The 25,081-nt window shown below is 49.0% G+C and overlaps 1 protein-coding gene and 1 long non-coding RNA gene across 4 annotated transcripts; one reads left to right on the forward strand and one right to left on the reverse strand.

Moving 5' to 3' along the window:
• Window positions 1-348: 348 nt before the first annotated feature.
• On the reverse strand, window positions 349-22,044 carry STK25 (serine/threonine kinase 25). Of its 3 annotated transcripts, none has more exons than XM_036389209.2 (12): window positions 21,938-22,044; window positions 20,615-20,730; window positions 14,290-14,520; window positions 12,694-12,750; window positions 11,553-11,661; window positions 9,498-9,655; window positions 9,061-9,246; window positions 8,374-8,519; window positions 7,415-7,529; window positions 7,070-7,141; window positions 3,685-3,821; window positions 349-2,403 (listed from the first exon to the last, which is right to left on the reverse strand). In XM_036389209.2, the coding sequence occupies exons 2-12, from the start codon at window positions 20,642-20,644 to the stop codon at window positions 2,364-2,366; spliced, it is 1,281 nt and encodes a 426-aa protein (XP_036245102.1). In that variant the 5' UTR covers window positions 20,645-20,730; window positions 21,938-22,044; the 3' UTR covers window positions 349-2,363. The 3 variants fall into 3 exon arrangements, with proteins under 3 accessions (XP_036245102.1, XP_036245101.1, XP_036245103.1); XM_036389208.2 differs by having other exon boundaries at window positions 21,934-22,044; XM_036389210.2 differs by having other exon boundaries at window positions 21,880-21,983.
• Window positions 22,045-22,247: 203 nt separating this feature from the next.
• LOC118690370 (uncharacterized) lies at window positions 22,248-23,414 on the forward strand. The gene is made up of 3 exons (XR_004980771.2): window positions 22,248-22,484; window positions 22,649-22,783; window positions 23,045-23,414. It is a non-coding gene; the product is annotated as an uncharacterized LOC118690370 (long non-coding RNA).
• Window positions 23,415-25,081: the final 1,667 nt, after the last annotated feature.

Genomic DNA, 25,081 nt, shown 5'->3' on the forward strand with positions numbered 1-25,081 from the left:
CCCCCAAGATGGAGACTCCACCACCTCCCCGGGCACCCCTGCCCCACCTGGGCCCAAGAGGAAGGCAGAGGTCCCTGGTGCCAGTCTCACCTGAGTCTAAAGACTGCAGGTAATGAACAAACTCCAGCAAAGCCCTGCAGTGCACTGTGCTCAGTGCACAGCTCTACCTCTGCCAACAGCAGCAAGGACTGATGTGCCTGCAGCTGCTGTCCTTGCACACTCAGCACTTGGCTCTGGGGTCTCTGTTACAGATGCATGAGGAAGATGTGGGGGAGGACCAAGAAGAAGGCAGAGAAAAGCAGCTGGAAGCAATCCTTTTCCCCCAATAACACAGTTACACCAGCCTCATTGGTTTTGTTACTTTATTGAAAGTGGCAGATCCCTTTCAATGTTTTTGAAAACTAAACCCATTGTTTTTGAATACTGGGCAAAGGGGTGGGGATTGTTTCCTTTAGAAAGTTTCCTCATTACACTGCAGAGCATGTGAGGAACAACACGGGTACCTTATCAACACCTTTGCTACTGCTGTGAACAGCAACTTGAAAAGCAGCAGGGGCCCTTGTGCTGGCCTGCAGCCTCTGCCTTCCCCCTCTCCAAGCCTCCTGTCTGTACATTACCTTCTCCTCCTGAGGGAAAAGTGGGTTTGTTCTGTTCTTCCTAACTGCAAGCTCTGAGCACAGAACACTGCCCTGCAGCAGAGAGCCAACAGCAGCACCTCTTCTCTACTGTACAAGTTCATAGTGTTGCTGAGCCTGGCTTTATCCATCAGGATAAATAAATGACAGTCATAAGGTAAAGAACACCCTAGACCAGGAGCAGGGAACGTGTGGTCCCCCTGAGCTACTTGCAGCCCAGCACTTCAAATCTGCAGGTCTGAGTCTAAGTACCAAAAACCAAGCCTTGTTTCTAACCAAGTGCCTGTCATTAAAAAATGCTGAACAGCTCCAGCCTTTGTTCTCAGTGGCTCTGGGGTGAGCCAGCCCATCCACACACAAACACCCAGACAGAAAGAGCTGGGTAACTGAGTTCCTGCTGACTTCATGGCAGTCTCTTCTCAGTTAGAGAGCAGCTCTCTAAGCAATCTCACAGCTATCAGGGGTTATTCTCCTAAGTCTATTTTTCTAGACCTTTAAAATGTAGATTTAAGATCCATGTGCTTACCTGAATTAAAGATTTATAAACCAGTATGATACAGAAAGCAAAGCTCCTGGAGATGCTCTGCTGGGATACCTTCAGCAGCCAACACAGCAGTGCATGCTGTAATTTCTCTGCTACCAAACACCAGCCCAGCCTGTCAGCTGGAGCAGAGCCCTGGCTGCAGTGAGTCTGAGGAGCCACAAGGGAAGGCTGAGAAGGAGAGGGAGGCCTAGAGCAGCTTTTGGGAACTCCCAGCCCTACCCCACTGCTGTGAGCCATCCAGCTTATGTCTTCCTGTAGAGCACAGGTTTTTACACCAAAAACTGCTATTTAGTGTCCCTCTGCCCTGTGAACCAAAGCCCTGCACTGTTGTGTTCCCCCACTCCCCTTTTTTACCCTTCTGCCCCCTGTGGGCCTGCCCAGCTCAGCCCAGCACTGCCAGGAGCACCAGGAACTGCACAGCTCCCACAGCAAAGACTCCACACCCGCTTTGCCTCCTGCTCCCTGCAGACCCAAGGCAAGTTCTGCTGTTGCCTGAAGTAGATGAACTAAGGCCTAACACAAAATGATGTCCCAGAGCCAAAAAAAGAACAATCAGCAAACCCTCCTATGAAATGACAGGCTGGGAAAGAGCAACCGTGTATCAATCAGCTCAGCTGCTGCAGCACTGGGCAGTGTTGTTCCTTCTGTGTGAAGGGCTTCAAGTGATCCTCCAGAACAACTGGAGAGCTGCTCTGACTCTCCCAGAGGCCCTAAGTGCCTGGAGAGCTTCCCAACATCCCTGCACTCACACAAGACTGCTCACAAACACTTCTTTAGGAAGGGCAGGAGACTAAACCCATCAGACTTGCCTGTGAAACATCCATCAATGGAACAGAATCTCCCTTTTTCCAGCAGCCAGGCATTTACCAGAAACAAGCTGTGAATCAAACCAAGCCAAAATGGACACATCCATTGTAGGAAAACAATTAAAAACTGCATTGATTACATTGTAAAAACAATTAGACCACCCATCTCGGGTTCTGCAAAAGGTCTAAATTGTACTTGCATTGCAAACCCACCCTGGGTTATCATGGAAACACGGCTAACATGAAGGCTCTGAAATGTCCTGGGGTCCATCACAATGTCACATCCAACAGATGGTGGTCTGGATTAGAGATGTAGTTCTTATGAAGCTGGAAAAAATCCTTCCCCCCTGGCAGCAGCAGCAGCAGGGAAGGTGAGTGTCAGCGGGCAGAGCTCAGGTGGTTCCGACTGTGTGAAAACCTGCAAGGAAGAGGGGACAAGGGACACTGGGCAGGGCTGCCTGGCTCTGTCCCCACTGCCACTGCCAGGTTCTGCAGTCCTGACAGACAAAACCAGCACTTTTAGCAAAGAGCCAGGGTGGTTTGGCGCTTCCTCAGGCTTTTAAGATTCAGTTTCAACCTAATAAGAAGTTTTCAGCACTGATGTTTTATGGTAAGAAAGCAAGCAGGTCCTTGAGGTTTTGCAAGCCCCTCAAAAAAACAACTATCTTGTGTTTCTGCCCTGTGCAGCAGTGTCATTTCTGGGCTGACAGAAGTGAATGATGCTGGAAGCTGTCTGCAGTCACCCACACACATCTACCTGCACCTCCTGCTCACTGTGCCTGACACAGTGGGGATCAGTGAAAGGCTGGATTCAATCTTGGACACCTTTTCCAACCTTAATGATTCTCCTCTATTCAATAGGAACTTGGATTACAGCACAAACATTAACCCACCAGAAAGAAATGCTTGGAAAGCCTGAGTTCCAGGGTGTAAAGACTGTAGAGTTTGGGTTGTGTTTATAGGGGCAGCCAGAGCACAGAACAGCTTCTTTTGCTATGGTAAAACACTCCCAGCCTGCTAACCAGGGAGGAGCCAAATGTTAAATTTCTCTCATGGTAAGGAAAGGGCAAGATTTAGGATAGCCTGCTGTGAAAGGGAGAAAAGCCAAATTCATGTTAAATAAAGCTTGGTAAATCTGTGACCAGGTTAGCTGTGCTGGTACCTGCAACACATGGATGTGACTGGACTTGGTGCCAGCAATGGAGCCAAGTTTGACCCAGCAAAGAATTAAATTCTACCAGACTACATTCCTTCACTGGTTTAATAAGTAATTCTTGTAGGAAAAGTAGACTTTTGTGTACACCTAAAGGTGGGCAAGCAGTGACTAGCTGCACCTAGTGCTTTAAAGCACATTCCCTGCAATGAAACAGGTATTTATTAACAGAAACTTTCCATCCCAGAAGCAATCCCAGTGAGATTTTACACAGTCCCTGCTGCCTGGGTAGTGAGACCAGCAGGACACCATGTGTACACAGATACATGTGCAAACTGAAATGAGCAGCAGCATCTTTCTGTGCCCTACAACATCCACCCACACTACAGAAACCTGTCCAGCATGAGGAAAAGCTTCTGAGGCAAAGGACCTGTTGCCATTAAATGCAAGCAGTTAGAAGAAGTGCCAGAGGAGCTGGGAAGGCACTTCTGTCTGTGTGGACTTTGCCCAGCTGTCAGTGGCAGCTCCACCCCAGGGCATGCTCACCTTTGGACCCGCTCCACCATGTGTGCTATCAGTTTGTCAGAGATGCCTGGGCAGGACTCCTCGGCCAAGCTGAAGGCATTCTCCAGCTCCTCCATGGCTCCCACGTTGCCTCCAGTCTGCTTGTGCTTATCTTTGAGCTGCAACCCAGAAACAGAGCATTGGGTCCTCATTTTGTTGCAGAAAGCACTGGACAAGAAGTGCAGCACTCACAGTAAGAACCTTTCCCACCCCACCAGGGTGGAGAAGGGCACCCAAACTCCACTTAAATCAAAAAGAGCTCATTTGTAGGTCAGCAAGGTAGAAGTCCAATGTCTGGGCTTCAACTTTGTCTCCAGGTACTAATGGCAATCAAAGCCCTTAGCTATCAGGATGCGTTCTTAAACTGACTAAATGTTGTAAGGAATGGACCAACAGCCCTGAAAACTCATCACAGCACAAAGAACTCCAGGTGTATCTGAGGCAGTACAATCACCTTTGCTGCTAATGACAGCCCAGCACCCAGACACACACACAGGCTCACAGGCAGGTTGGGCAGAATATACCCAGTGCCAGGAGTCAGTTACCACCTCTTTTAACAACCACAAAAAAGTCTTGAGTTGCTTCTAGTGACTGAGAGGCCAAGGCAGAAAACTGCCACAGCAGGGATCCTGAGCCCCTTGGCCTCCAACACTCCTCTCTAAGAGAGCTTTACCCAGGGGGCAGGGGAACAAAGTCCACACACCAAGACCTCCACACACAGCACCTGCAGCAGTTCACATCTCTCATGGCCTCTACTTGCACAAGTTTCCAGTTGTTAAGTTGAAATAGCCACAGCTCTGTCGAGAGGGAACCTGACAGGTCTCTGGTGCTGAGCCTGAAGGAGGCTGCTGTTGGAAATCCTACATTTCCACCCCCAGCAGCAGCTCCCCACCCTCTTCCCACAAGCTGCTGATCTGACAGCCCCTTCCCCAGGGCACCAGCACACAAGGAGCTGAACAACAATCAAGAATCCTGCTGAACAAGCAATATCTGGTCCAGTTCAGTGAAGCTCTCATTAGGCCCTGCTGATTAAAGGGCTTTACATAAGCCTTGCAGTTCTTTCCCTCAATTCTAGGATCAGCTTCCCTGTTGTTGGAGCTCACCTTTTCTCAGAAAGCAGAGCAGTGTGAATGCTAATTCCCAGCTGCAGGCATTCCTGTGCACCAAGTCCCTGCTGGGAACAAACAGTTCCCAGCCAAAAAGAGCCACTGCCTCCTCAGAGGGGCACTGTTCCCTGCCACAAAGCTGTGGGAACAACCCACACACACCTCTGCTCAGTCAAGAGTGGCAGGGGCATGGAGGGCAACTCAGTTACTCATCAAGGACGCTGATTTCTTAGGCCAAAAATAGCTGTGATGCTAGAGCAAGGATTTGATGTGTACCTACCAAAGGCTGCCTGCCTCACAATAAGCACAGGGTCTGTCTGTCCTGGAGGTAAGGAGTCAGTTTGTCATCAGCCTTGGATGCCAAGCCCCTGAACTTCAGCTTGCCCAGCAGCCTGTGATGGGAGCAGAGTGTGCTGGGCTGTCTCCTCCCATTGCAGAGGAGCTCTCTGGAGGTTTGCAGGAGTTAAGAGCACTGCACTGAGCTCAACCTTACCAGGTTTAAAAAGTCATTTTACCTCCCTGCTTCCAGATTTGCAGCTGCCCACACCTGTTAATGGCTCCTCACGAGCTGTTCTCAATGTTAACATCCAATAACTCACATGCAGGAAAGGCAGATGAAAGATTACAAACAACATCTCAGTCAGATTTCCATTCACAAAGCCCAGCTTCAGCCCCTTTAGGGAATGAGGGGATCAAGCCTAGCTGGTTTAAGATGCAATCATACAACAGTGAGGAGGACCAAGTTTTCTCTACCAATAACAAAGAATAACATACAACCAGCAGAGAAGCAGATTTCCAACCTGGAAAAGTTTTCTTTCAAGCCCCCTCTACTGCACACAAAAGCCAGGTTATTTCTGAGACTGCCCAGAACCTTCCTGCTCCTCATTTTGCTCAGTGAGATTTTCACAGCCAGCAAAAGTCTAATCAAAGGAAAGGGAGATCAAAAAAATGGGGCAAGGGAATCAAACCAGCAAAAATGAAATGTCTGAGAAGCCACTTCCTGCCTGGAACTGGTGCAGCAAGGTGAGTAAGGAAAAGCACAAACTGCATTTACAGTCACAGCCCTGAGCACTCTGCCCCAGGAGGCTCCTGAACTGAACAGGGACCCAGACATCAGTGACTGTGCTGCACAAACAAACTGCATCACAAACCAGCACGGTTTGAATGTGGCTTCATCTCATAGCTCTGGGCCTGCAAGAGCCAGGTCAGTGCCCATGGAGCACAGAGAGGCTGGTTGGATACACTCCCAATTTCCAAAGCAGAGCAGTCTCAAGAGTCTGCTGTTCAGAATGACCTCTGGTGCCTGCCATGCAGCAAACCCTCCTTCCACAGAGCAGCAGACCTGGGAAAAGAGAGTTAAGAAACTATTCCTGGGAAAAGCACAGCTCTCTGCTGGGCCATGCCATCAGGATCCAGAAGTAGAACTCCTCAGGACCAGGAAAGGGTGTCTGTCAGCAGCAGCTCAAGAGCAGAACCCTGACATGCAGCATCTAATTGATTTCTTCCAAAGCATAACCTCCTTTCCTGCCATTCTGCTGGAAAGAGCAACCAGAGCTCATAGCCAGCAGCCACCTTATGATTCTCCTCCTCTTCCCTGACAGCATCAGCCAGCTGGGAAGGTGATGCTGATACAGACACCATCCTGTCAGTAATGGCAGCTCTTACTCCAACTCCACATCCCCATCTAGAGCACAAGGCAGGGGAACTTGGGTCAGTTTTCTAAACAGATTTTCTCTGCCTGTCTTAGAGAAGCTGGGTGGCAGGGAACTCCTTGGTCTTGGCATTCTACCAACAGCAGTCTGTAGAGATCAAGAAATGGTCTAGTAACCAGCAAAGCCCATTCCTGCTTCCCACTCACCTTCCCCTCAGGAACTCTGCCATGGACATGCACAGTGACAAACAGATCAAGTCTGCTCTAACAAGGGCTGACTTCAGCCACAGAGTCTGGAGCTGTCCAGGCATCAGCAAGCCTAAGATGCACTTAAGAGACAAATACTCCTCTATCAGCTCCTCACCAGAACACAGATTGCCAGAAGGGTAATGCCTTTCTTCCAATACAAGTGTTTTCAGGAGGACACACCAGGGACATACTCACTTTCCTCACATATGGTCAAGCCCTCTGAACTGGTTCAAATGCTTCAGAGTCCCTTAACCCTACTAGACACCTCTCCACACCTCCCTTCTGCAAATCCTTCCCATTTATCTATGTCAGGTATCTCTTCATCTCCAATCAGCAGAGACACCAAGAAGGTTCTACTCACCTCCCCAAAAACTGGGTGAACAAGTGTGGAGAGACACTGTGACCGTGGCTGCCTCTTGATGGGCTCAGTAGGCTGGAAAGCAACAAGAAGAAGTTACAAGCACAGGGAAAAGCTGTGCAAGGGCACACGAGGTACTCAGCCTTTGTGAATTCACAGCACCTCCACAGCAATCCCATCACCAGCTCTTGGCAAAGCCACAAGTCACAGTACCCTGATGATGTGGAAGAGGCAGCTCCAGCACCAGCCCTGGTGCCAGACTGAAGTCAATTACAGACAGAGGATGAGGGCCTGGTGGCTTCCCCAAGACACCCAGTCCACTTCAGAAAGACCAGACAGCACACAGACCTTCTGGGAACCATGAAGAGCCATTCCTTTGTGCAGCTTGCTCAAGGAATTGGGGCGAATGGTTGGTGGGAATGTCCAGATTGGACCCTGGTCTCCATCCTCTGCATCTCCATCACTGCAAATGAAAAGGGCAAAGTCAAGACAAAGCCTCAGCTCCATACACTGGGGGTTTGCCCACACTTTCCCAGAATCACAAGTTCTCCCCACCTGACTGCCATATTGCTGCAGGCCTTCAGGCTTTTCCCTATCTGAGAAAATATTCTGAAGAGAAACCACTTCAGTCTCTACTACACCTATACAGCATCAAAGAGATCTGAGCTAAGTACTACATCACGTTTCCAAATCACCACATCACCTCTCTGATCCAGCCAGCTTGAAGAAGTTTCTAGTGCTAGTTAAATTTAGGAGAATTTCAAGACAACCCAAGCTCACAATGTAAGGGGGCCAGACTTAGATGTCATAAGCCAATTTCTCTGAGTGCTTGGTCACTTGAGTGCTGCCACAGGTGAAGAACAGCTCTGTGACACCACTCTAGCAATGAAGTGCCCTTTCCCCACCCAAGGCCCATAACCTGACTGTCCTGCATGGCAGTGCAAAGATTTCCCCTGAGTACACATACACACCAACACAGCCTTTGCCACAGTTCCTAAAGCCTGGAGCTCTTGTAGTTAATGAAGGGTGCATAAAATACAGGCCACAAGAGCCCTGTTCTACTGGTTACAGGCAAACTAAATGTTTTGTGTCAGTACTCTGATTCCTTACACTCAGCAAAGAGACTCCACAGGTTAAGACCAGAACAGAGTCCCACTGAACAGGAGGTACCAGCACTCACTTGCTCCCACAAACAAAAGCTCCAAGGTTAAGATCTCAGGTGGGAAAAGGAGCTGAGCTGTTTGCAGTAGGCCACCTGGGGCAAGCAGGGGCAGCAGGGCATCCCTCCATGCAAAAGATGCACGTACATATCAGAGTCACCAGAACTGGAATCCTCTCCGTGGCCCTCTGACTTCCAGCGCTTGAAGCGATCGATGAGCTCCATCAGGAACGAGGTTTTCTTGGTGTAGCGTGTGATGAATTTGTGCTTCAGCAATTCTTTAGCTGTTGGCCTCTGGAGCAGACAAGGAAAGCATGTCACATCTAACCATCCCTGCACACTGAACACGCACTCACTGACTCCTACTGGAGTCACACAATATCCTGAGCTGGAAGGGATGCACAAGGATCATCAAACCCAACTCCTGGCCCTGCTCAGGACAGCCCCCAACAATGCTACCAATCCCCAACAGAGTCCCTGAGAGTGTTATCCAAATACTCCTTGAATTCTTGGCAGCCTTGAGGCCATGACCACTGCCCTTAGGAGCTTGTTCCAGTGCCCAACCAGCCTGTGGGGGAAAAGCCTTTTCCTAATATCCAACCTAAACCTGCCCTGACACAGCCTCATGCCATTCCCTTAGGTCCCACTGAGGTCATCAGAGAGAACTGATCAGTGCTTGTCCCTCCATGTCCCCTCATGAGGAGTCCTGCCAGGCTCACATGTCCATCCTGTAAGCTCAGCAATTCTCTCTCTGCAATTCTGGAACCTTCCTGTTGAAGGCATTTTTGGCCTCTGCTGGCCTTTACCCAAATTCACAGTGGGCAGCAATACTCACAAATCTAGGATCCTTGTTGAGGCAGGCTTCCACAAACTCCTTGAAGGGCTTGCTGTGGTGACCCTCAAGTGTTGGAGGGTTGTTTTTGGGGATCAAGAAGAGAACCCTCATAGGATGCAAGTCAGAATTTGGAGGCTCTCCCTTTGCTAGTTCAATGGCTGTAATCCCAAGGGACCAGATGTCTGCCTGGAAAAGAGAAGAAGAAGAACACAGAACAGCAAGGAACAATTCTACAACATGAAAGCACAGTTTTAGGACAGATAATCACATAAATCAGATGGGGCATTTCATGTCTAATACACAAACTTCTCTAGCAGACTCTGCATCATAACAGAAAGGAATAATTCCTGCAGTAAGCAGCACTTCCAATCCCTGCTTCTGTCCTAGCACCACCTCATGTATGGCAGCCCCAAGCAGCAATCCTGCTCCCAGCTCACCTTGAAGTCATAAGCAGACTGTTTGATGACCTCTGGTGCCATCCAGAATGGAGTCCCCACAAAGGTGTTTCTCTTGATCTGGGTGTCTGTCAGCTGTCCAGCCACCCCAAAGTCAGCCAGTTTCACATCTCCTTGTTCTGAGAGCAGCACATTGGCAGCTGTATGCACAAATAAGAAATTAAGCCTGCTGGCTTCTGAATCACCTCCAGCCCACACAGAACTGAATACTGAGCAGAGCCCTCCTGTGGGATCCTCCTTCACCCCAGTGATAACCCTCAGCCTGATTTCCAGCCTCAGATCCATTCTCATGCTTTGAACTCCACTGGGTAACATGGAACAAGCTCAGGCACTTTGTTGGATCAGAAGGGGAATATTGGTAAGGTAGGAGCAGGAAATAGGTGTGAAGGGCCACACCATCAATTAGATGCTGGCCACACAGAGAAGGGAGGGTGTTGGAATATGATCCCAATATTACCAGGTGGAATGTGCCTGGGCTTGTCTGGCCCTTGCTGCTTGACCAGAGGTGGCAGCTGTGGTGTTTCACCCCAGAGACACCTTTGGCTGGCTGGATGCTGCAGCTGGCACTTGGAACAAGTCCAGGCAAGCAGGAACTCAGGTTTACCTCTGGTGGAAAGGCTTTAGGCAATGGTGAAGGAGAAAATGAGATGGATTCTGCTGTAGGGTTTGATCCAGAGTTTTATTCCAGGGTCACAGATCTCTGAATCTTGTAACAGCTCCCACAGAATCGTGACCACGTGGTCCCAGTGTCCTTTCAAGCTCGGGGGCAGGGGGAGGGAAGGGACAGGTGAGCCACCAACCAGGTGGGAGGGGGCAGTCTCAGGGGACAATGACACTTGGCTAGGCCAATGACCCCAGGGCTGAGAAGCATCTTTTGAACTTCACCAACCAGACTATGCCCTTGCTGGAATGTTAAGCCTGGCCCTTGCTGGAATGTTAAGCCTGGCCCTTGCTGGAATGTTAAGCCTGGCCCTTGCTGGAATGTTAAGCTTGAGGAACAGCACTTAGCAGGAGGCAAGGGGAGGGAAGGGAGAAGGTATTGCCACACCTGGGAAAGGACTGGGATAGCCAAAACAGGACATTGCTTCACACTGCAACAGGAGGGTAACACAGCCTCTAATGCTCTTGATTTTTTCCCAGAGTAGCATTCAGCACAGGTTAAACAGCAGATCCTTCTAAAGAGCTCAGGGCCCACTCTTGTACTGGTTCCCACTCACCCATAAGACTGTAACATTGTGCAAGTTTAGGAATGAGGGTTTCATCCTGAGACCCTACCTGACAACTTTCAGCATTTCCCCACCACTGGCAGCCAACACCCCTACACATCTTGCAGTGCTAGAAACATGCAGTCTCACATACACAACAAAATCTTTTCTCCCAATCTCCCTGCGTGAGGTTTCTGTGCCCTGACTGCTCACACCCCCTCCTGCAGTGGGTCAGAGCAGTGAGCATCTGGCACTGGCCCAGCTCCACAGCTCTGTCCCTCCATCCTCCTGCAGAGCTTCGATGCCCTGGGCTTGCTGGCACACTGCTCTTTGAGAGGCAGATGCCAGCTCTGTACACCACACGTGGCCAGGGACTATAAAAAACAGCAACAGGATAAGCTGACACAAGCTGCCCTGATTTTCTAGGGCTGTGAACCCTGCGTGAGGACAGCTCACTGCTGCTGTGAGCTACAAGCACAATAACCAGCACACACCCCCTTGGGGTCCAGCAGAAAAGCAAACGTCCAGACACAAGTCAGCTAATATCTGAGCATGCCTTTCACTGACTCCTTCACTTCACTCCCTGACTTGTCCAAGCTCCAAGTGCCAGAGGAGAGCTACAGATCCTCACTGTTACTCTAAACCCTAAAGACATGAAAAGCATGAGTTGTAATACAGTGATAAGCATCAGATTCACAAAACAGCAACCCAACAAGAAAAGCAACACTGAGAAAGTCTTTGAAACCTTGCAGATTATGGTGAATAAAATACCTCTGAGTATTATGTTACTAACATCCATTACAAGAAAGGGAGCTGAGCTCTTCAATCTTACCTTTGATGTCTCTGTGGATCTTCCTCTCTGAATGTAAATAATCCAAACCCTTTAGGATTTCTCTCAGGATAGTAGCTATGTAAGTCTCCTCCAGTGGTCCTGGCTTCAGCTAACAGAAGGCAGAAAGATGACTTAAAAGAGGGTGACTGATGCCTTGGGTTTTCCAGGCTCTCAGTTTGTTACTTGGGAACCTTGGCCAAGCAGGAAGCACCTTCTTGCACACCTGATTTAGGTGCTACAAGCAGAATGCTGGAGTTTGCACCTGGCAGCATTCAATGGCAAAACTTTGGGGGATTTTCTGCTAGCCTATCAGTCTTCTAAAGGTTTCCCAAACAAACAGCAGTTTATCTCTCACTTTGGCCTGGAAATACACTGGCTAACAGAACATTTTAACAGTTTCTCTTGTTCAGGTCTCTCTGCCAGCATGCAAGTACTGAATTTCAGCCTCTGAGACATCAGCCCTCAGGCTGTGGAGTACTGTATCAAAGCTCTTCTCCTTTCCATCAGTTCTCTTCTAACCAAATCCTGCCTTCTCAGTGCAACAACTGAGGTTCTGACACTCAGATAACTTCTGCTGATGACAACACCCCCCTACACCTTCCTCCAAGGCACTGTAGGCTCAGCAGTTTTCCCTACATCATTAGTTATCTCTCTGGAAAAATGGGCATTATTGTCCTAAAGAGAAGAGAAAAGTGCTGTGACAGAATACAGTGCAGTGGACCTTTGCCTATGGGTAAATTCTGCATTTGTATTCTGTCAAAATTTGGGGTAACTTAATCACAGACCATGTCCTTACTGAGCTATGCAAGCACTGAGCAATACCATGACTCTGACTAGGTGAAGTACAGATTTGCACTGCTCAAAACCAACTGGCTGTGCTCGCTTTTCACTTCACTGGCTCTTTCCATCATACAGCAGCACAGCATGCTGGACAACAGTGCTGAGACAGCTGAGCTCCATGAAAACATTCCCTCAGTCCTGGGATAAGCATGACCAACATGTGTGTCCTACACTGCTTACCCTTGGGCACAGGGCTGCCTAAATGATGGAATGTGGCAAGTGAGTGTCTGGCTTGTGGGCATTTCACAAACCAAGTCTTCAGTCAGTATTTTTCATAGTCCAGAACTTGCCACTTACTCACCAAGTCCAGGGCTGAGCCTCCTCCCAGGTACTCCATGATTATCCACAGCTTAGTGCCCTGCAAGCAAGAGCACAAATCAAGAGCAAAGGCAGCAATAAAAGCAGACAGAAAAGTGAGACATCCATGAGGCAGCAAGACACAAGAGTAGTCCTGTACACAATCCAAGAGATGCTGCACACTGCAGCTCTCAGGGGCTTAAGGAAGGAACCCCAAGCTCCCTCTTTTCTGCTGACACAGCATTACCTGCCTCCAGCACATTTCTAACTCTCAGTCTGCAGTTTTACGTAGGCAAGTGCCCCTACAGGCACCAGACTGCCCAGCCCATAGATAAGCTTATTCCTAGGCTGGAGCCCTTTAACATCTCTGCAACAGCTCAGCCAGCATAAATCCTTCTTGGCAGTGGCAGGGGAGCATTGCAGCTTTTGATCTCATTAAGAGAGCTGCCAGCATGAAGGGCACAATCAGCAAGACACTCTTATTCCTCAGAGAACAGATTCCATGCTGAGGTTCCAGGGTCTCAACAGAAGATAAGCAGCAGGTCCATGAAACTACAGCAGAAGGCTGAGAAAATACATTATGGCCTTTGAAAAATAAAGGAGGAATATTCAGGACTCAAAGAGTTCAGGAACTGTTTGCTGCACTGTTACATTCACCTCCAGCAGCCAGCATGCATAGGCCACTTCTGATCAACACTTCCATAGGGATTCCTAAACCTGCTCTCAGTGGAAGCAGTATTAGTACTCCTACATAGACTCAGTTTCTATTCTTTTCACCATTTCTGATGGCGTAGTTTCAACCCCCTCTTTTTTTCAGAGGCATACATCCCTCAGTGGTACTGCCTTAACACTGTGCTATTCTGGAAAAGTATTCCATCAACTTCCTTTCCAGAGCTGTCAGACCAGGGAAAGTTCAGTCTTCAACAAGTAACTTGCTCTTCAGTGAAGTGCCCTGCTCTTGGTACCACAAAGGACAGGGCACCTCATTTCCATGTGCTTAGCAAGTGCCTTCAAGCCCAGTCTGCTCTCAAGTGCCCATCAATGCAGTGAGCAGAGGCACCACTGTTCCTGTGCCATGCTGCCACTCACACATCCCTTTGCAGTGCCACATGCCACCACCCACTGCAGCATCCACAGAGCAGCCCTCCCTGTCACCATCACATTTTCTGAAAAATCCTCTTTGCCCAGGATTCTTCTCCTGGGAAGCTGAGAAGCCTCAGAGAAAAAGGAAAACAATATTATCTCATTTGTTTCTCCTGTGTTTTGTTGCTTTGGAATGTGGTTTGGAGATTGTTTATCCAACAGGTGATTGTTTGATTGGTTTCATGTGAATTGTTTTTACTTAATGACCAATCACCATCAAGCTGTGTCAGACTCTTGACACATGAGCTTTCATTATTATCTTCTAGCCTTCTGTAAGTATCCATTAGTGTAGTTTAGTATACCATTCTTTAATATAACATAGATCATAAAATAATAAATTAATCTTCTAAGAACATGGAGTCAGATTCATCTTTCCTCCCCATGATGGGGCACTCAGAAAATACCCCACCTCCCCATTCCCAAAGCCCTGGCAAGGAACCAGCCTGGTTTGCTGTACCTTCAAGTAGGAGCCATAGTACCGGGTGATGTAGGGGCTGTCACACTGGCTGAGCACGGTGATCTCCTGCTGAATGTCCTCAATCTCATCCTCAGCCTCCTCCAGATCAATGATCTTGATAGCCACCACCTCCTTGGTGCGGTTGTCGATGCCTTTGTACACTTCCCCAAAGGATCCCTTGCCAATCCTCTCCAGCTTGGTGAACAGCTCCTCAGGATCCACCCTGGAGTGCTAAACCATGACATGGGAGAATTCCATCAAGTTCCCAGGCTGCAGAGCACCACACACACACATACAGCTCATCTCCATATCTGTGCAAATTGATAAATTCACCTGAAACTCACCTATCTTAAACAGTCTTAGAAACTTAGCACAGAATATCTCCAAGATTACAAGTGAAGAAACCTTTCCCACAGGCTTTCCAACCCTGCAGACCACAGTGGGGGAGGAAAAGGAGGGAAGCCCAGCATGAGAATGTCAGCAAATGGAAAGTGTCAGCTCCATTGGGACAGGGCTGCTCAAACTGCAGGCACCAACTGGTGCCTAAGCAGCTCCATGAGCAAGCATCTGTTCACACTTCAATACAGACCAGCAAGGGCTACCAGAACCAGATTTCTCCTGGAGATCTGATGAGAAAATGAGCACAAGCAAGAAGCCATAAAAATGTTTCCCTAGTTAGACTTCCTGCACTCAAAGACTGAAATGATTAGAAAGATCTGCACCCTTCCCTACTTGTCTGGAAGGTGAAATATTACAGTAATATGAATTCACATTTACTGTCTCCTCTGCTGCAGCCTGATTTCCAGGCAGCTCCCAGCCCAGCTCTCCTCAGATGTTTGCAGATGGAGCCTCACATCTTTTGGAAGGTCAGCAGCAAGGAGGAGGCAGGAGAGCAGAATGGACACTCCATCTTCCTGAGCCGCTTTTCTATACCAGCCTCTTCTCTAGCTGGCACCCTCAGATGCAAAGGCAAATAGCATCTCCCTCAGTAGATAAGCACATCAACTAGGTAGTTACTAACAGAGAAATACTGATTTTTAACAGCAGCTGCACAGTTAATTCTTCACTAAGGTATGGGTAAGAAAGGGAATAAATCACAGTCACTTCCTCATGCTATTTCATTCAGTCCACCTGCACACCAGGAGGTTCTTCATGCCACTACTAGTTTCATGCTACTAAAATGCTCTTTGTGATTAGCTTTTCTGCCTTTTTCTTTAATAGTTTGAAAAAAAAAACCCCTGGAAAATATGGCCTGACCTTAGGAAGCAGCCAAGCCATTAGAAGGAATTTTCCACACCCAGAACTTCTCAGTCTCACCTCCAACACGTCACCCAGTGCGAGTGCTCTCTCACAAGGGCCTTGAGTTGGCAGATTTTATCAGAGAACACAGAGGCTGCATTTTTCCATCTCACACCACGTTCTAGCAGCAAGCCATCACTGAGCAGCCCAAGGTGTTGCTTAATGATTAAGCCAGTCTGTCATCACAGGCTGTTTGCCTTCTGTGCATTGCTGGAAGCCAGGCCCAGGTGAGTTTTACAGGCAGCTCACTCAACAGGATTTCCACACAAACTCCAGCCCAAGATATAGAAGGATAACTAAATACCCTTTTGCATCCTAGCAACACCCAAACAGGCTGTGCTTTGAACAAATGCACTGGAAACAGACTAGAAAGGATGTTCAGAGATAAGAACTGGAGATACATAGCAGAGACTGGAGAGAGGGAGGTGGGGGGAAGAGGATCTGAGCTTGAGAAATGTGAGGGGACAACATGAGAATGATGACCACTGGCAGGGAGGACAGTCTGACTAGTCCAGGCTCACTACAGACCAGGAACACCTGTTGACCAACTTGGAGGATGGGGCAAGAAAGTGCCCCAAACATTATTGTGCACAGTGACCTACTGCACCCTAAAAATGCCTACAACACATCAGCCACTCCCACACATCAGGGAGAAGGGAGAGAAAGAAATCAGCTCCTAGAAGCACCTGCTCAGCTCAGAAAAGAAACACTACCCACATGAATACTGCAGGGAAGCAAATCTTCATGAAAACATTCCTCCCCTCCCATGTAACTTTTCCATGAGGTAAGAAACAGCAAAGTGGAAGTAACTGCTCCCCCCTCAGCTTGGTAGGACACATCAGAGAATCAGGACTGATTTCTCCAGATCAAGACATCAAACATTGGCTGTGGCAGGCAGCTTTAGGGACAGCCACTACTTTATGTGGCAGGCTCTGTAATCATGGACAGCTTTGTAAACAGCCCTCCAGACTTGGATGTTGGTTTATCCTGTTTTCTGTAGAACAAAAGTTCAGGTATGTGTGGTGAAGGAGACAAAGCCTCTGACAAGCACACAGAAATTTTGCCCAAGAGACTCAGGAGAACAATGTAACTGATGGGCAGGTGAGACAGGCCCACCCCCATTAGGGTGGAAATATTAGGACATTGGATTTACCTTCCCAATACTGACCTGGAAATGCTTTAGAGCACACAGGTGACAGGGTAAGGGTCTGACTCTGCAGAGAGCCTGAGGATCAACATCCCTCGACGCACTGGCCAAAACTGCAGAAATCAGACCCAGCAACAGAAAGAACCCAGAGCCAGCAGAGGGCCAAGGGGTACAGAGTCATTCCAGCCACAGGTACACTGTGACACACCAGACACTGCTGGAGGAGCACAGTTTGCTAATGAATTTCTTCCCTTTCTGTAAGAGGGAGGAGGAAACAGGACCATGCCCAATTCAAGCAGGTCAATGTCTGCTGAAGAGCACACCTTGTGAATTACCACTGTGGACACCACAGAAGAAACTGCCAGGTGGCATTTTCAGCAGCTCTGAACTTCCACAACAAACTAAGATGCGCTGTCTGCAGGACATTGGTCAAAAGCCCTTGTCCATTAAAAAAAATCCAGTTTGAGACACCACATGGTGACCTGTGCTGACAAAAGAAATGCTCAGATCTGTGGGCATAAAAGCCTCAGCACTCATGAAAGAGCAGCACAAATGCAGTTCCAGCAGGAATGCTGAGCTATGGAACTGCACTGCTCTGTCAGGAGAGAGAAGGATGCACTCCATGAACCTCCTGACTCTCCCCTTCCCCAGCACACCTGCAGCATGGTGAGAGGTGTAACAAGCACCAGCCCTCCTTCTCCTAAATATAACTTATCTCAGTACCAGTTATCTTGTCACAGAACCACCCTGGCTGGAAATCTTCTGGAATTGCAGTGCTACAAACACACCTGGAAACTTCATTAGTAGGAAGCAACAGAATCCAGATGAAATGATTTATACCTGCTTAAATGAGCACAGATAACCCAAAGCAGCTTATTAGGACCTGTCACCTTTGCAACTGCTCACCAGCTTGGGTTCTTCCCATTTTTCTTCCACATTCACAGAACCCATCAGAGCTGAAAAACAGAGCTCCAGGTCAGCAGCTGCTCCTTGTTCTACATGTAAAGCTGTTAAGGGATGATCTCTACATTGTAACTTTTTCCTTGGCTGACTGCTTGTTACACAGCAGTTCTGAAGCAAAAAGCCTCCTGCTGTTCCTGTCCACTGAGAGCAGTCAGGCTCTGGAGATGGCTCAGGCAGGCCTGGGCAGGCTTTGCTTGGGAGGGAGGGCACACAATGCACCAGCTCAGTTGCAAGGGCAGGAAGGGAGTAAGTATGAGAGGGATGATGACAATTTCCTGGTAATGTGCTCCACTTCTGCCCTCTGGGATCCAATCTCACAGCACAGGAAAGAAGGATGCTCTGTCCTGACAGGTGTGGGAGTGTTTGCCATCCTGACTGATGATAGCATGTTTTAAAACAGACCAACTTGCTGCAGCCATCAGGAATTGCAGTGTGTTATGAGACAGGCCTGGCAGTAACACCAGCTGCTTCATGGGGAAAGAATGGTTTTGGCAGCTCTGGCACCTCCAGCTGCTGAGACATGATAGCCACAGTCTTTGAGAAGAAGTGGGTAAGTACTAGAGAAGAAGGGTAACTATCTGCCCTCATTTCAAAGCTACTGCCTGAAAAGATAAGCTGCATATGGGGAACAGAAGCAAACACCATTTGAAGCAGCTGCAGATCTTCTCTCTGTGCTGTGTCCAGCTGGATTTTACTCTCAAAATATTCAAGAGCAAGGATCATGCCTGCATTTGTTGCAAAAAACCACTGAGGGGTACTTAAACTCTTCTGGAAATGAGAACTCCTTAATCTGGTGGAGGTTGGAATTGGAATCACTGTTCTGTATGGGAGAGCTCTGCAACAGAAGATTGCCAAGGCCACAATAGTTTATGAGCTGAAGCTGACCAGGAATGTAGCAACTTCAAAGGGTTTGTGTGGAACTGCAGCCACATTTAGAGTTATTTCTGACTGCAGCACTCTCCAACCAGCCAAACAAACAAACAAACAAACATAATTCTGCTCTGCCAAACACAGTGGAAGAAGGAAGTTGGTTTTAACAGAACTCATCTGCTCTTGTTTTTCCCTCATTGCCTCCTCTGCTCCCCAACTTCCCACCCAGCATGATGAACACTCACCTCTGAGCTACCAACAGTCTCTGGTGAAACCAGCTTTGTATCTGGAACCACTGAAAGCTTCCCTGTCTATATGAAATCTGTGCATAGCTCTCTGCAACTGCCAAAACCTGGGACAGTTTTGAATTTCTGGAGTACAGAAAAGAGGGAAGTTTGTGTTCAACACTTTGAAACACTGTTTGTCTGAAACTCCCAGCTCTCTTCACAGATAGTATTCTTTTGCTTCAGGAGATGAAGCATTATGTAGCCAAAAAAAAATCCTAAATGGCTTCTCCAAGGCCAGGTAAGGAACAACAAATCTAGAAACAGAGCTCAAATCAGAGCTTTAAACATAGTAACTAACACAAATGCATCCCCTGGCAGGTAGAGCTTCAGAGCAAGACCAGAGGCCTGCAGCGCTGTTTGTTCACAGCACAAGGGAGGCAGGGAAAGAGAGGAGAACCAGCTGAGGCGGGAAATGGCAGCACAGAGGCAGAGCAGCCTGGGCAGTGGCCTAAGGTGACTCTGCCCATCAGCACCAGGGCTGAGAATCAAAGACAAGCCCAGCCTCTGACAGCCCAATGCAAGTCTTAGTCTCTTGGTTTCACAGCACCTCTCGCTGCTCCCTAAATCCCAGGGAAGAAAACTTCAGGGCAGTTCCCACTGCCCTCCCAGCAAGCCTCAGTTACACCAGGGATTCCTGAAAAGACTGGAGGAATGGACAACACAGATTGGTTCTCTATTCCAGGCCCAGACAGTCATGGGATGACAGGGTCTGAGAATGCCTAACATTTCCATAATAAATTCAGAGGTGAAACCACCAGAATGCTGATAAGCTTCAAGAGTGAATGCTGTGTGCAAAAAAAAGCTTCAGAGCAACCTCCTCTACAGCTCCAGAACTGTTTTCAGCCCTAATCAGACAGTATCCTTCCCTTTCTCTCCCTCTACAGTGACTCAGCCAGGCATTATATTTACATTTAATTCCACACACACTTTGGGGAAACAGTTGATGTGAAAGACAGCAGGTAAACTAAGGTGCATTGCAAATCAATTTTAAAGTAAAGGTTCAGAGAAAGCACTAGCTCAAACCACTAAAGCTTTTAGTAATTCTACACCTAGGAGCAGAACAGAATAATGCCCCAAAACATGGTATAAGAAGGCCTGTGCTCAGTATTGACATCTGCCAATAATCAAACACACCTCACAACCAAATTCAGAGGGAAGAAGATGCAAGGCAATACTATTAATGTGGATTAGCTTTTAGTCCCAAATCCTGGCATCATCTTTCCACACTCATTTTGTGAAAATGTCATCACAACAGCAGCATTTAACCACATCCACGGAGGCTGAGATCTCTTGGAAGAGTTATGACCCAGTATCAAATATCACTGCCTCGTATGCAGCAAGGTTACAGGCACCGTTTTTCTGAGACTAATGCCATGAACACTTTAGAAAGGTATGTAGGGCCAGCACACACAGTTTCCTACTCCCATTTCTAGACTTCCCCTTCCAAAAATGCTCAGAAAGCCACTGACTCCTGTCTCCCTAAAAAGAACACACTTAATCCCAGAGAAAGGCTCGACAGTGGGTGAAGAATTCACTTTCTGTATGGCTGGCAACACATCACTATCAGCCCAACACCAGGTACAGAGTCAGGCACAGGTCAATCAGCTAACAGGAGTAAGCTGAGACCTGTGCAACAGAGATAAAGAGTGGCAAAAAGTGATTTTCTGGTTATTTGTTTGAAACCCTTGTAATCAAGAGCAAACACCATTGTGTAAACCCTCGAAGAGGGTTTTAAAACAAACTTTTAATCACCACTTACCTGGCTAGCAAATTCTCTCAGGTGAGCCATGCCTACACGATGGGGTTTTTTGCAAAATCAGGGAGGATTAGGATGTTGCAGCACAGCGGGAAAGTGATGATTTCTCCACTGGTCAACTGTGACAAGCAAGAACACAGAGCTCTGAAGTGAGGTTCTTGGAAGCTGGCTCATTCCCCTGAAGAGTTATCTGCATCTTTTTTCTCTCCTTCATCTGAAGTGCTCCTTGAACCTGCCAGCACATTCTAAGGATGCCGGGCCCTCCTTGCACACCACATTTCTCAATTCTTTGCAGAAATGCCTTCCAGATGTGTCAAGGAACCTCCCTCTAATGTTACACACTGACCAAGTCCTGGGCTTCATTTTCCCTGCCATCACCTCAGCACGGTCCCCAGTATTATAGGTAACCCCACAGTTCTATTGCCTCACCACCACTCCCAGCATCATCCTCACACAGCCCTTTTCTCCTGCTCCTCCTCAGCAATCCCCTCACTGGGAGCGCTCCTCTGCTCCCACTGTCCCTGCTACAGCCACTGGCAAAGCTCAGCTGCTCAGCACACACCTTCCTCTCCAGGGAGCACTAACCCTGCACCTCACACCTTCCTCTCCAGGGAGCACTAACCCTGCACCTCATACCTTCCTCTCAGGGAACCCCAACCCTGCACCTCACACCTTCCTCTCCAGGGAGCACTCAACCCTGCACCTCACACCTTCCTCTTCAGGGAACCCCAACCCTGCACCTCACGCCTTCCTCTCCAGGGAGCACTAACCCTGCACCTCACGCCTTCCTCTCAGGGAGCACTAACCCTGCACCTCACACCTTCCTCTCCAGGGAACCCCAACCCTGCACCTCACACCTTCCTCTCAGGGAGCACTAACCCTGCACCTCACACCTTCCTCTCCAGGGAGCCCTAACCCTGCACCTCACACCTTCCTCTTCAGGGAACCCCAGCTCTGCATCTCACACCTTTCCCTTCATGGAGCCCCAGCCCTGCACCTCCCCGGCCGCTCCCCAGTTCTTCTCAGCGGCCCTTCCCTCCCTGCACCCCAGCCACAGCTGAGCCCCAACCCAGCCCGGTCCCTCGGCCCGGCCCTCTGCAGGCCCCCCGAGCCCAGCATCCCCCGTCACGGTGCGGCCCCACAGCTGCCCTCCACCCCCACTGCCGTCACGGACACCTCGTCCCGCCTCACACCTCAGAGATCTCCCCCCCTCCCGCGTTCCCCTCGCCATCATGGGCTACTCAGCGCGCCCCGCCCGGCACCCTCACAGTCCCTCTGTGGCTCATCGCCGCGGGCCCGCCCGGCCCTGGGCGCCGCCGCACCTACGGGCAGCGCGGCGCGACCGTCGGGAGCGCCATGCCGGACCCTGGCGCACGGAGCCGCCGCCGCCCCGGGCTGCTCCGCGACACCAGGCGCGGCTGGGGGAGAGCGCCGGGCCGGGCGCAACAACACGGCGCGGCGGCGGGGGAGGCCGCGCCGCGCGGCACGCCGGGAGATGTAGTTTCCACGCCGGGCCGCCCGGCAGTGAAACCGAGTTTCTGGACTGCAATACCCAGAGTGCCGCGCGCGCAGCGGCGGGGCGGAGCCGCAGGGCGGGGCGGCGGCGCGGGGGTGGCTGGGGCGGGGAGTCCTGAGGCGCGGGGGGCGGGCGCTGCCCGGCCCGGCGGCTCCGCAGCCCCCGCGCTCTGGCGGGGAGGAGGTAACGGGACAGCCGCTCTTGTGCTCCCAGCCTGGCCTCACGGGGCTGTCCTCTCGCCAGCCTTTATGGGACTGTGCCCGGGGGCTCCCCGGGTGATGCCAGGCAGGCCCGTCCTTAGCTGTTGTGCCCGCTGCTCGTCGTGAGGGTGAGGAGCTGTCCCCTGCCGCTGCCCCGGTATGCCAGGACCCCGGCAGGGCGGGAGGAGGAGAGCCAAGGGGACCGGCGCTCCCTCATGGCCTCGTTCTCTGCGGGGTTGGGTTTTCCTTCACGTGCTGTAATGTCAGTGACTGATTCACGTTTTTCAAAGGAAGAAAAAAAAACTAACCCATTTTTTTTAGCCTTTTACCAGGCAGCTTTAACGCTGGTCCTGCGCTGAACAAACCAGGCACAGGTTTTCCCGTGGTGCTGACACACAAAGCCTTTATCACAACCGGCTGCTTCTAATGGGGAGCTGGTGCTGCTCTGAAGCACAGGTGAGCTGTAGCAAGAGGAGCAACCCTGGTGTGAAAAATGTGTATTTTATAATTGGCGTTTTGCAAACATTAAAATGAATGTTATATGTGTTATGTTAGAAAGTTATGCTGTATTGATTTTCTTAAGTAGTGTGTTAAATATAGTTTTAGGTTATAACATAATGTTAAAATAGAAACTATGCTATGTGGGATACTTTTTTAAAAGAGAGGAACGAGGTACTCCCACTGAGATAGCAGCCACAGGACACCTAAATCTTGCAGAGAAAAAGAATTTATTGTTCACTTATCAGAAGAAACGAACTTCTTCCCACCTTGCTCAGCCCTGAAGGCGCCGTCAGGATTCAGAGGAAGAAGCTGACACTGATGGGACAGAATCCTGTGTTAGAATGGCATTTATGCATCATGTAGGAGGTGTATAAATATGCAACAGGTTATTGCTTTTAAGAGTTAATCCTCTGTTAATATGTGTCCTTTTTTGAGCTTATTTTGCCCAGAAAGAGGTACCTGGACTGTCTGTAACTATTTGTTTCTATTGTCTCCTGTTGTCCTAATTCAAATTGTTCAAATTTTTATTACTCTAATTATATTACTATTTTTATAGCCATTTATTACTATTAAACTTTTAAAATTCTAAAAACTTGTGATTGACGTTTTTCACACCTGGAACTGTTGCTGCATGGACAGATGGGTCTGGCAGCAGCCAGCAGCTCCCCCACATTGCTCTTATTCCCTCCTGCATTTCCTCCCCCATCCATCTCCCTTCTCTTTCTCTGCCCCGATCAAATCAACCAGCACTTTGAGGTACCTGAGTGAAAACATCAAATGGAGAGAGTACAGCTATCAAAAACTCCTGCAGTGAGATTCTGGCTTTGTACTTAAATCAGCTGTGCCTCACTGGAAGGTTTGCACAAAGTTCTTGCCTGTTGGATCCTAGGGTTTCTGGAGCTGTGAGTTGATACCTGCAGGTCCAGCCTTCTAGCCCCACAAAATCTGACCATCTTGTCTCATAAACAGGTGAGACATGATATTCCAACCTGACATCTTCACTATTCCAACATGGCACCTTTACTTAGGAGATCTATGAACAGACAGAAACCAAAGCTTCATGTGAAGAGGAAAGCACGAAGAGTGAAGTTCTGCTCTGATTCTACTGCAGCAAGGACCAAGGGGTGAACTGTTCTCTGTCTGAGTCCCTGGGTCTGTTACTTAATTTGACCCCAGTGCCTCAGCTCTCCACCTCTTGTCACATTAATTTCAGTCATTAATTCAGCCACTGTTGGCATGAGGCCAAAGGGCAGAAGTCTTATGTTAATTAATGTGTTATTAAGTCTGAACATACACACAGGAGCAGCAATTAATTTATTTTGTCAGTTCAGGATAAGTCTTTCCTAAGGGTGATTGTCACGTGGGGTTAGCATGGCAATTCCTTCTGAAATTGCTGAAGCTGCCTCAGGAGCACAGGACACAGAGGGGCTCAAACGTGGGCTGCTGTTTTTCCTCATCTGCCTCATAGCCTGTTGCTCCATGGATGGGGCAGGAGAGACTGTGTGTGGGATTTTGGTCTGGCCACCACATGGAGGAAACCATTTATGGATCAGCAGCTGGTCACTTTGGACACTTTGGTTGGGTATTTTTGGACGAGCTGGGGTACAGGGCATGGAGATGATTGCTCTGTTGTCAGGCAGCTGTTTCTGAGCCTGTTTTGTAGGGAGAAGATTATTAATGTGCTCAGAAGAATGCAGAAACAAATGCTGACCCTGGGGAAGCAGGTGTCCCTGACTTCTCCAGGGCTGTCCATAGCATGCTTGTGTCCACCATCACCTCCATTTGATTTCCAGAATGCATCAACTGGAGTCAAAGTCTTGCTCCCTGGTTTTCAGTCAGTGCTGTATTTATTCCTAGCAGGCTAGTTCTCTTTCTTTTATTTTTTTTTAAGTATTTTGAAATTAGCAATTGTGACTACAGAACAATCATACTACAAGTTGAGGATGTGTGTGAAGAGGTTTTGGATGCCAGCCTGGTTTGCTCTGTGATGGTGCCAGCAGATGGCAACAGCGCCCTGCAGCCCCGGCTCCTTGCAGCACCCGCTCGGTCACCGCAACAAAGGCTGCGCTGCCCCTGCCACATCCCCGCTGCTCTCTCACTGCTCCTGCCACATCCTCGCTACTCTGTCACTGCTCATCCCTTTCCTGGGGATCACAGCCGCTGTGTCACGGACATATTTCATGAAAAATCCTTTCGTTAGGATCTTTTCTTCCTGAGAAGCTGAGAAGCCTCAGAATGAAATGTAAACAATAA

Source organism: Molothrus ater, chromosome 10 (genome assembly GCF_012460135.2).
Source record: "Molothrus ater isolate BHLD 08-10-18 breed brown headed cowbird chromosome 10, BPBGC_Mater_1.1, whole genome shotgun sequence".
In the NCBI taxonomy this organism is placed as follows: Eukaryota; Metazoa; Chordata; class Aves; order Passeriformes; family Icteridae; genus Molothrus; species Molothrus ater.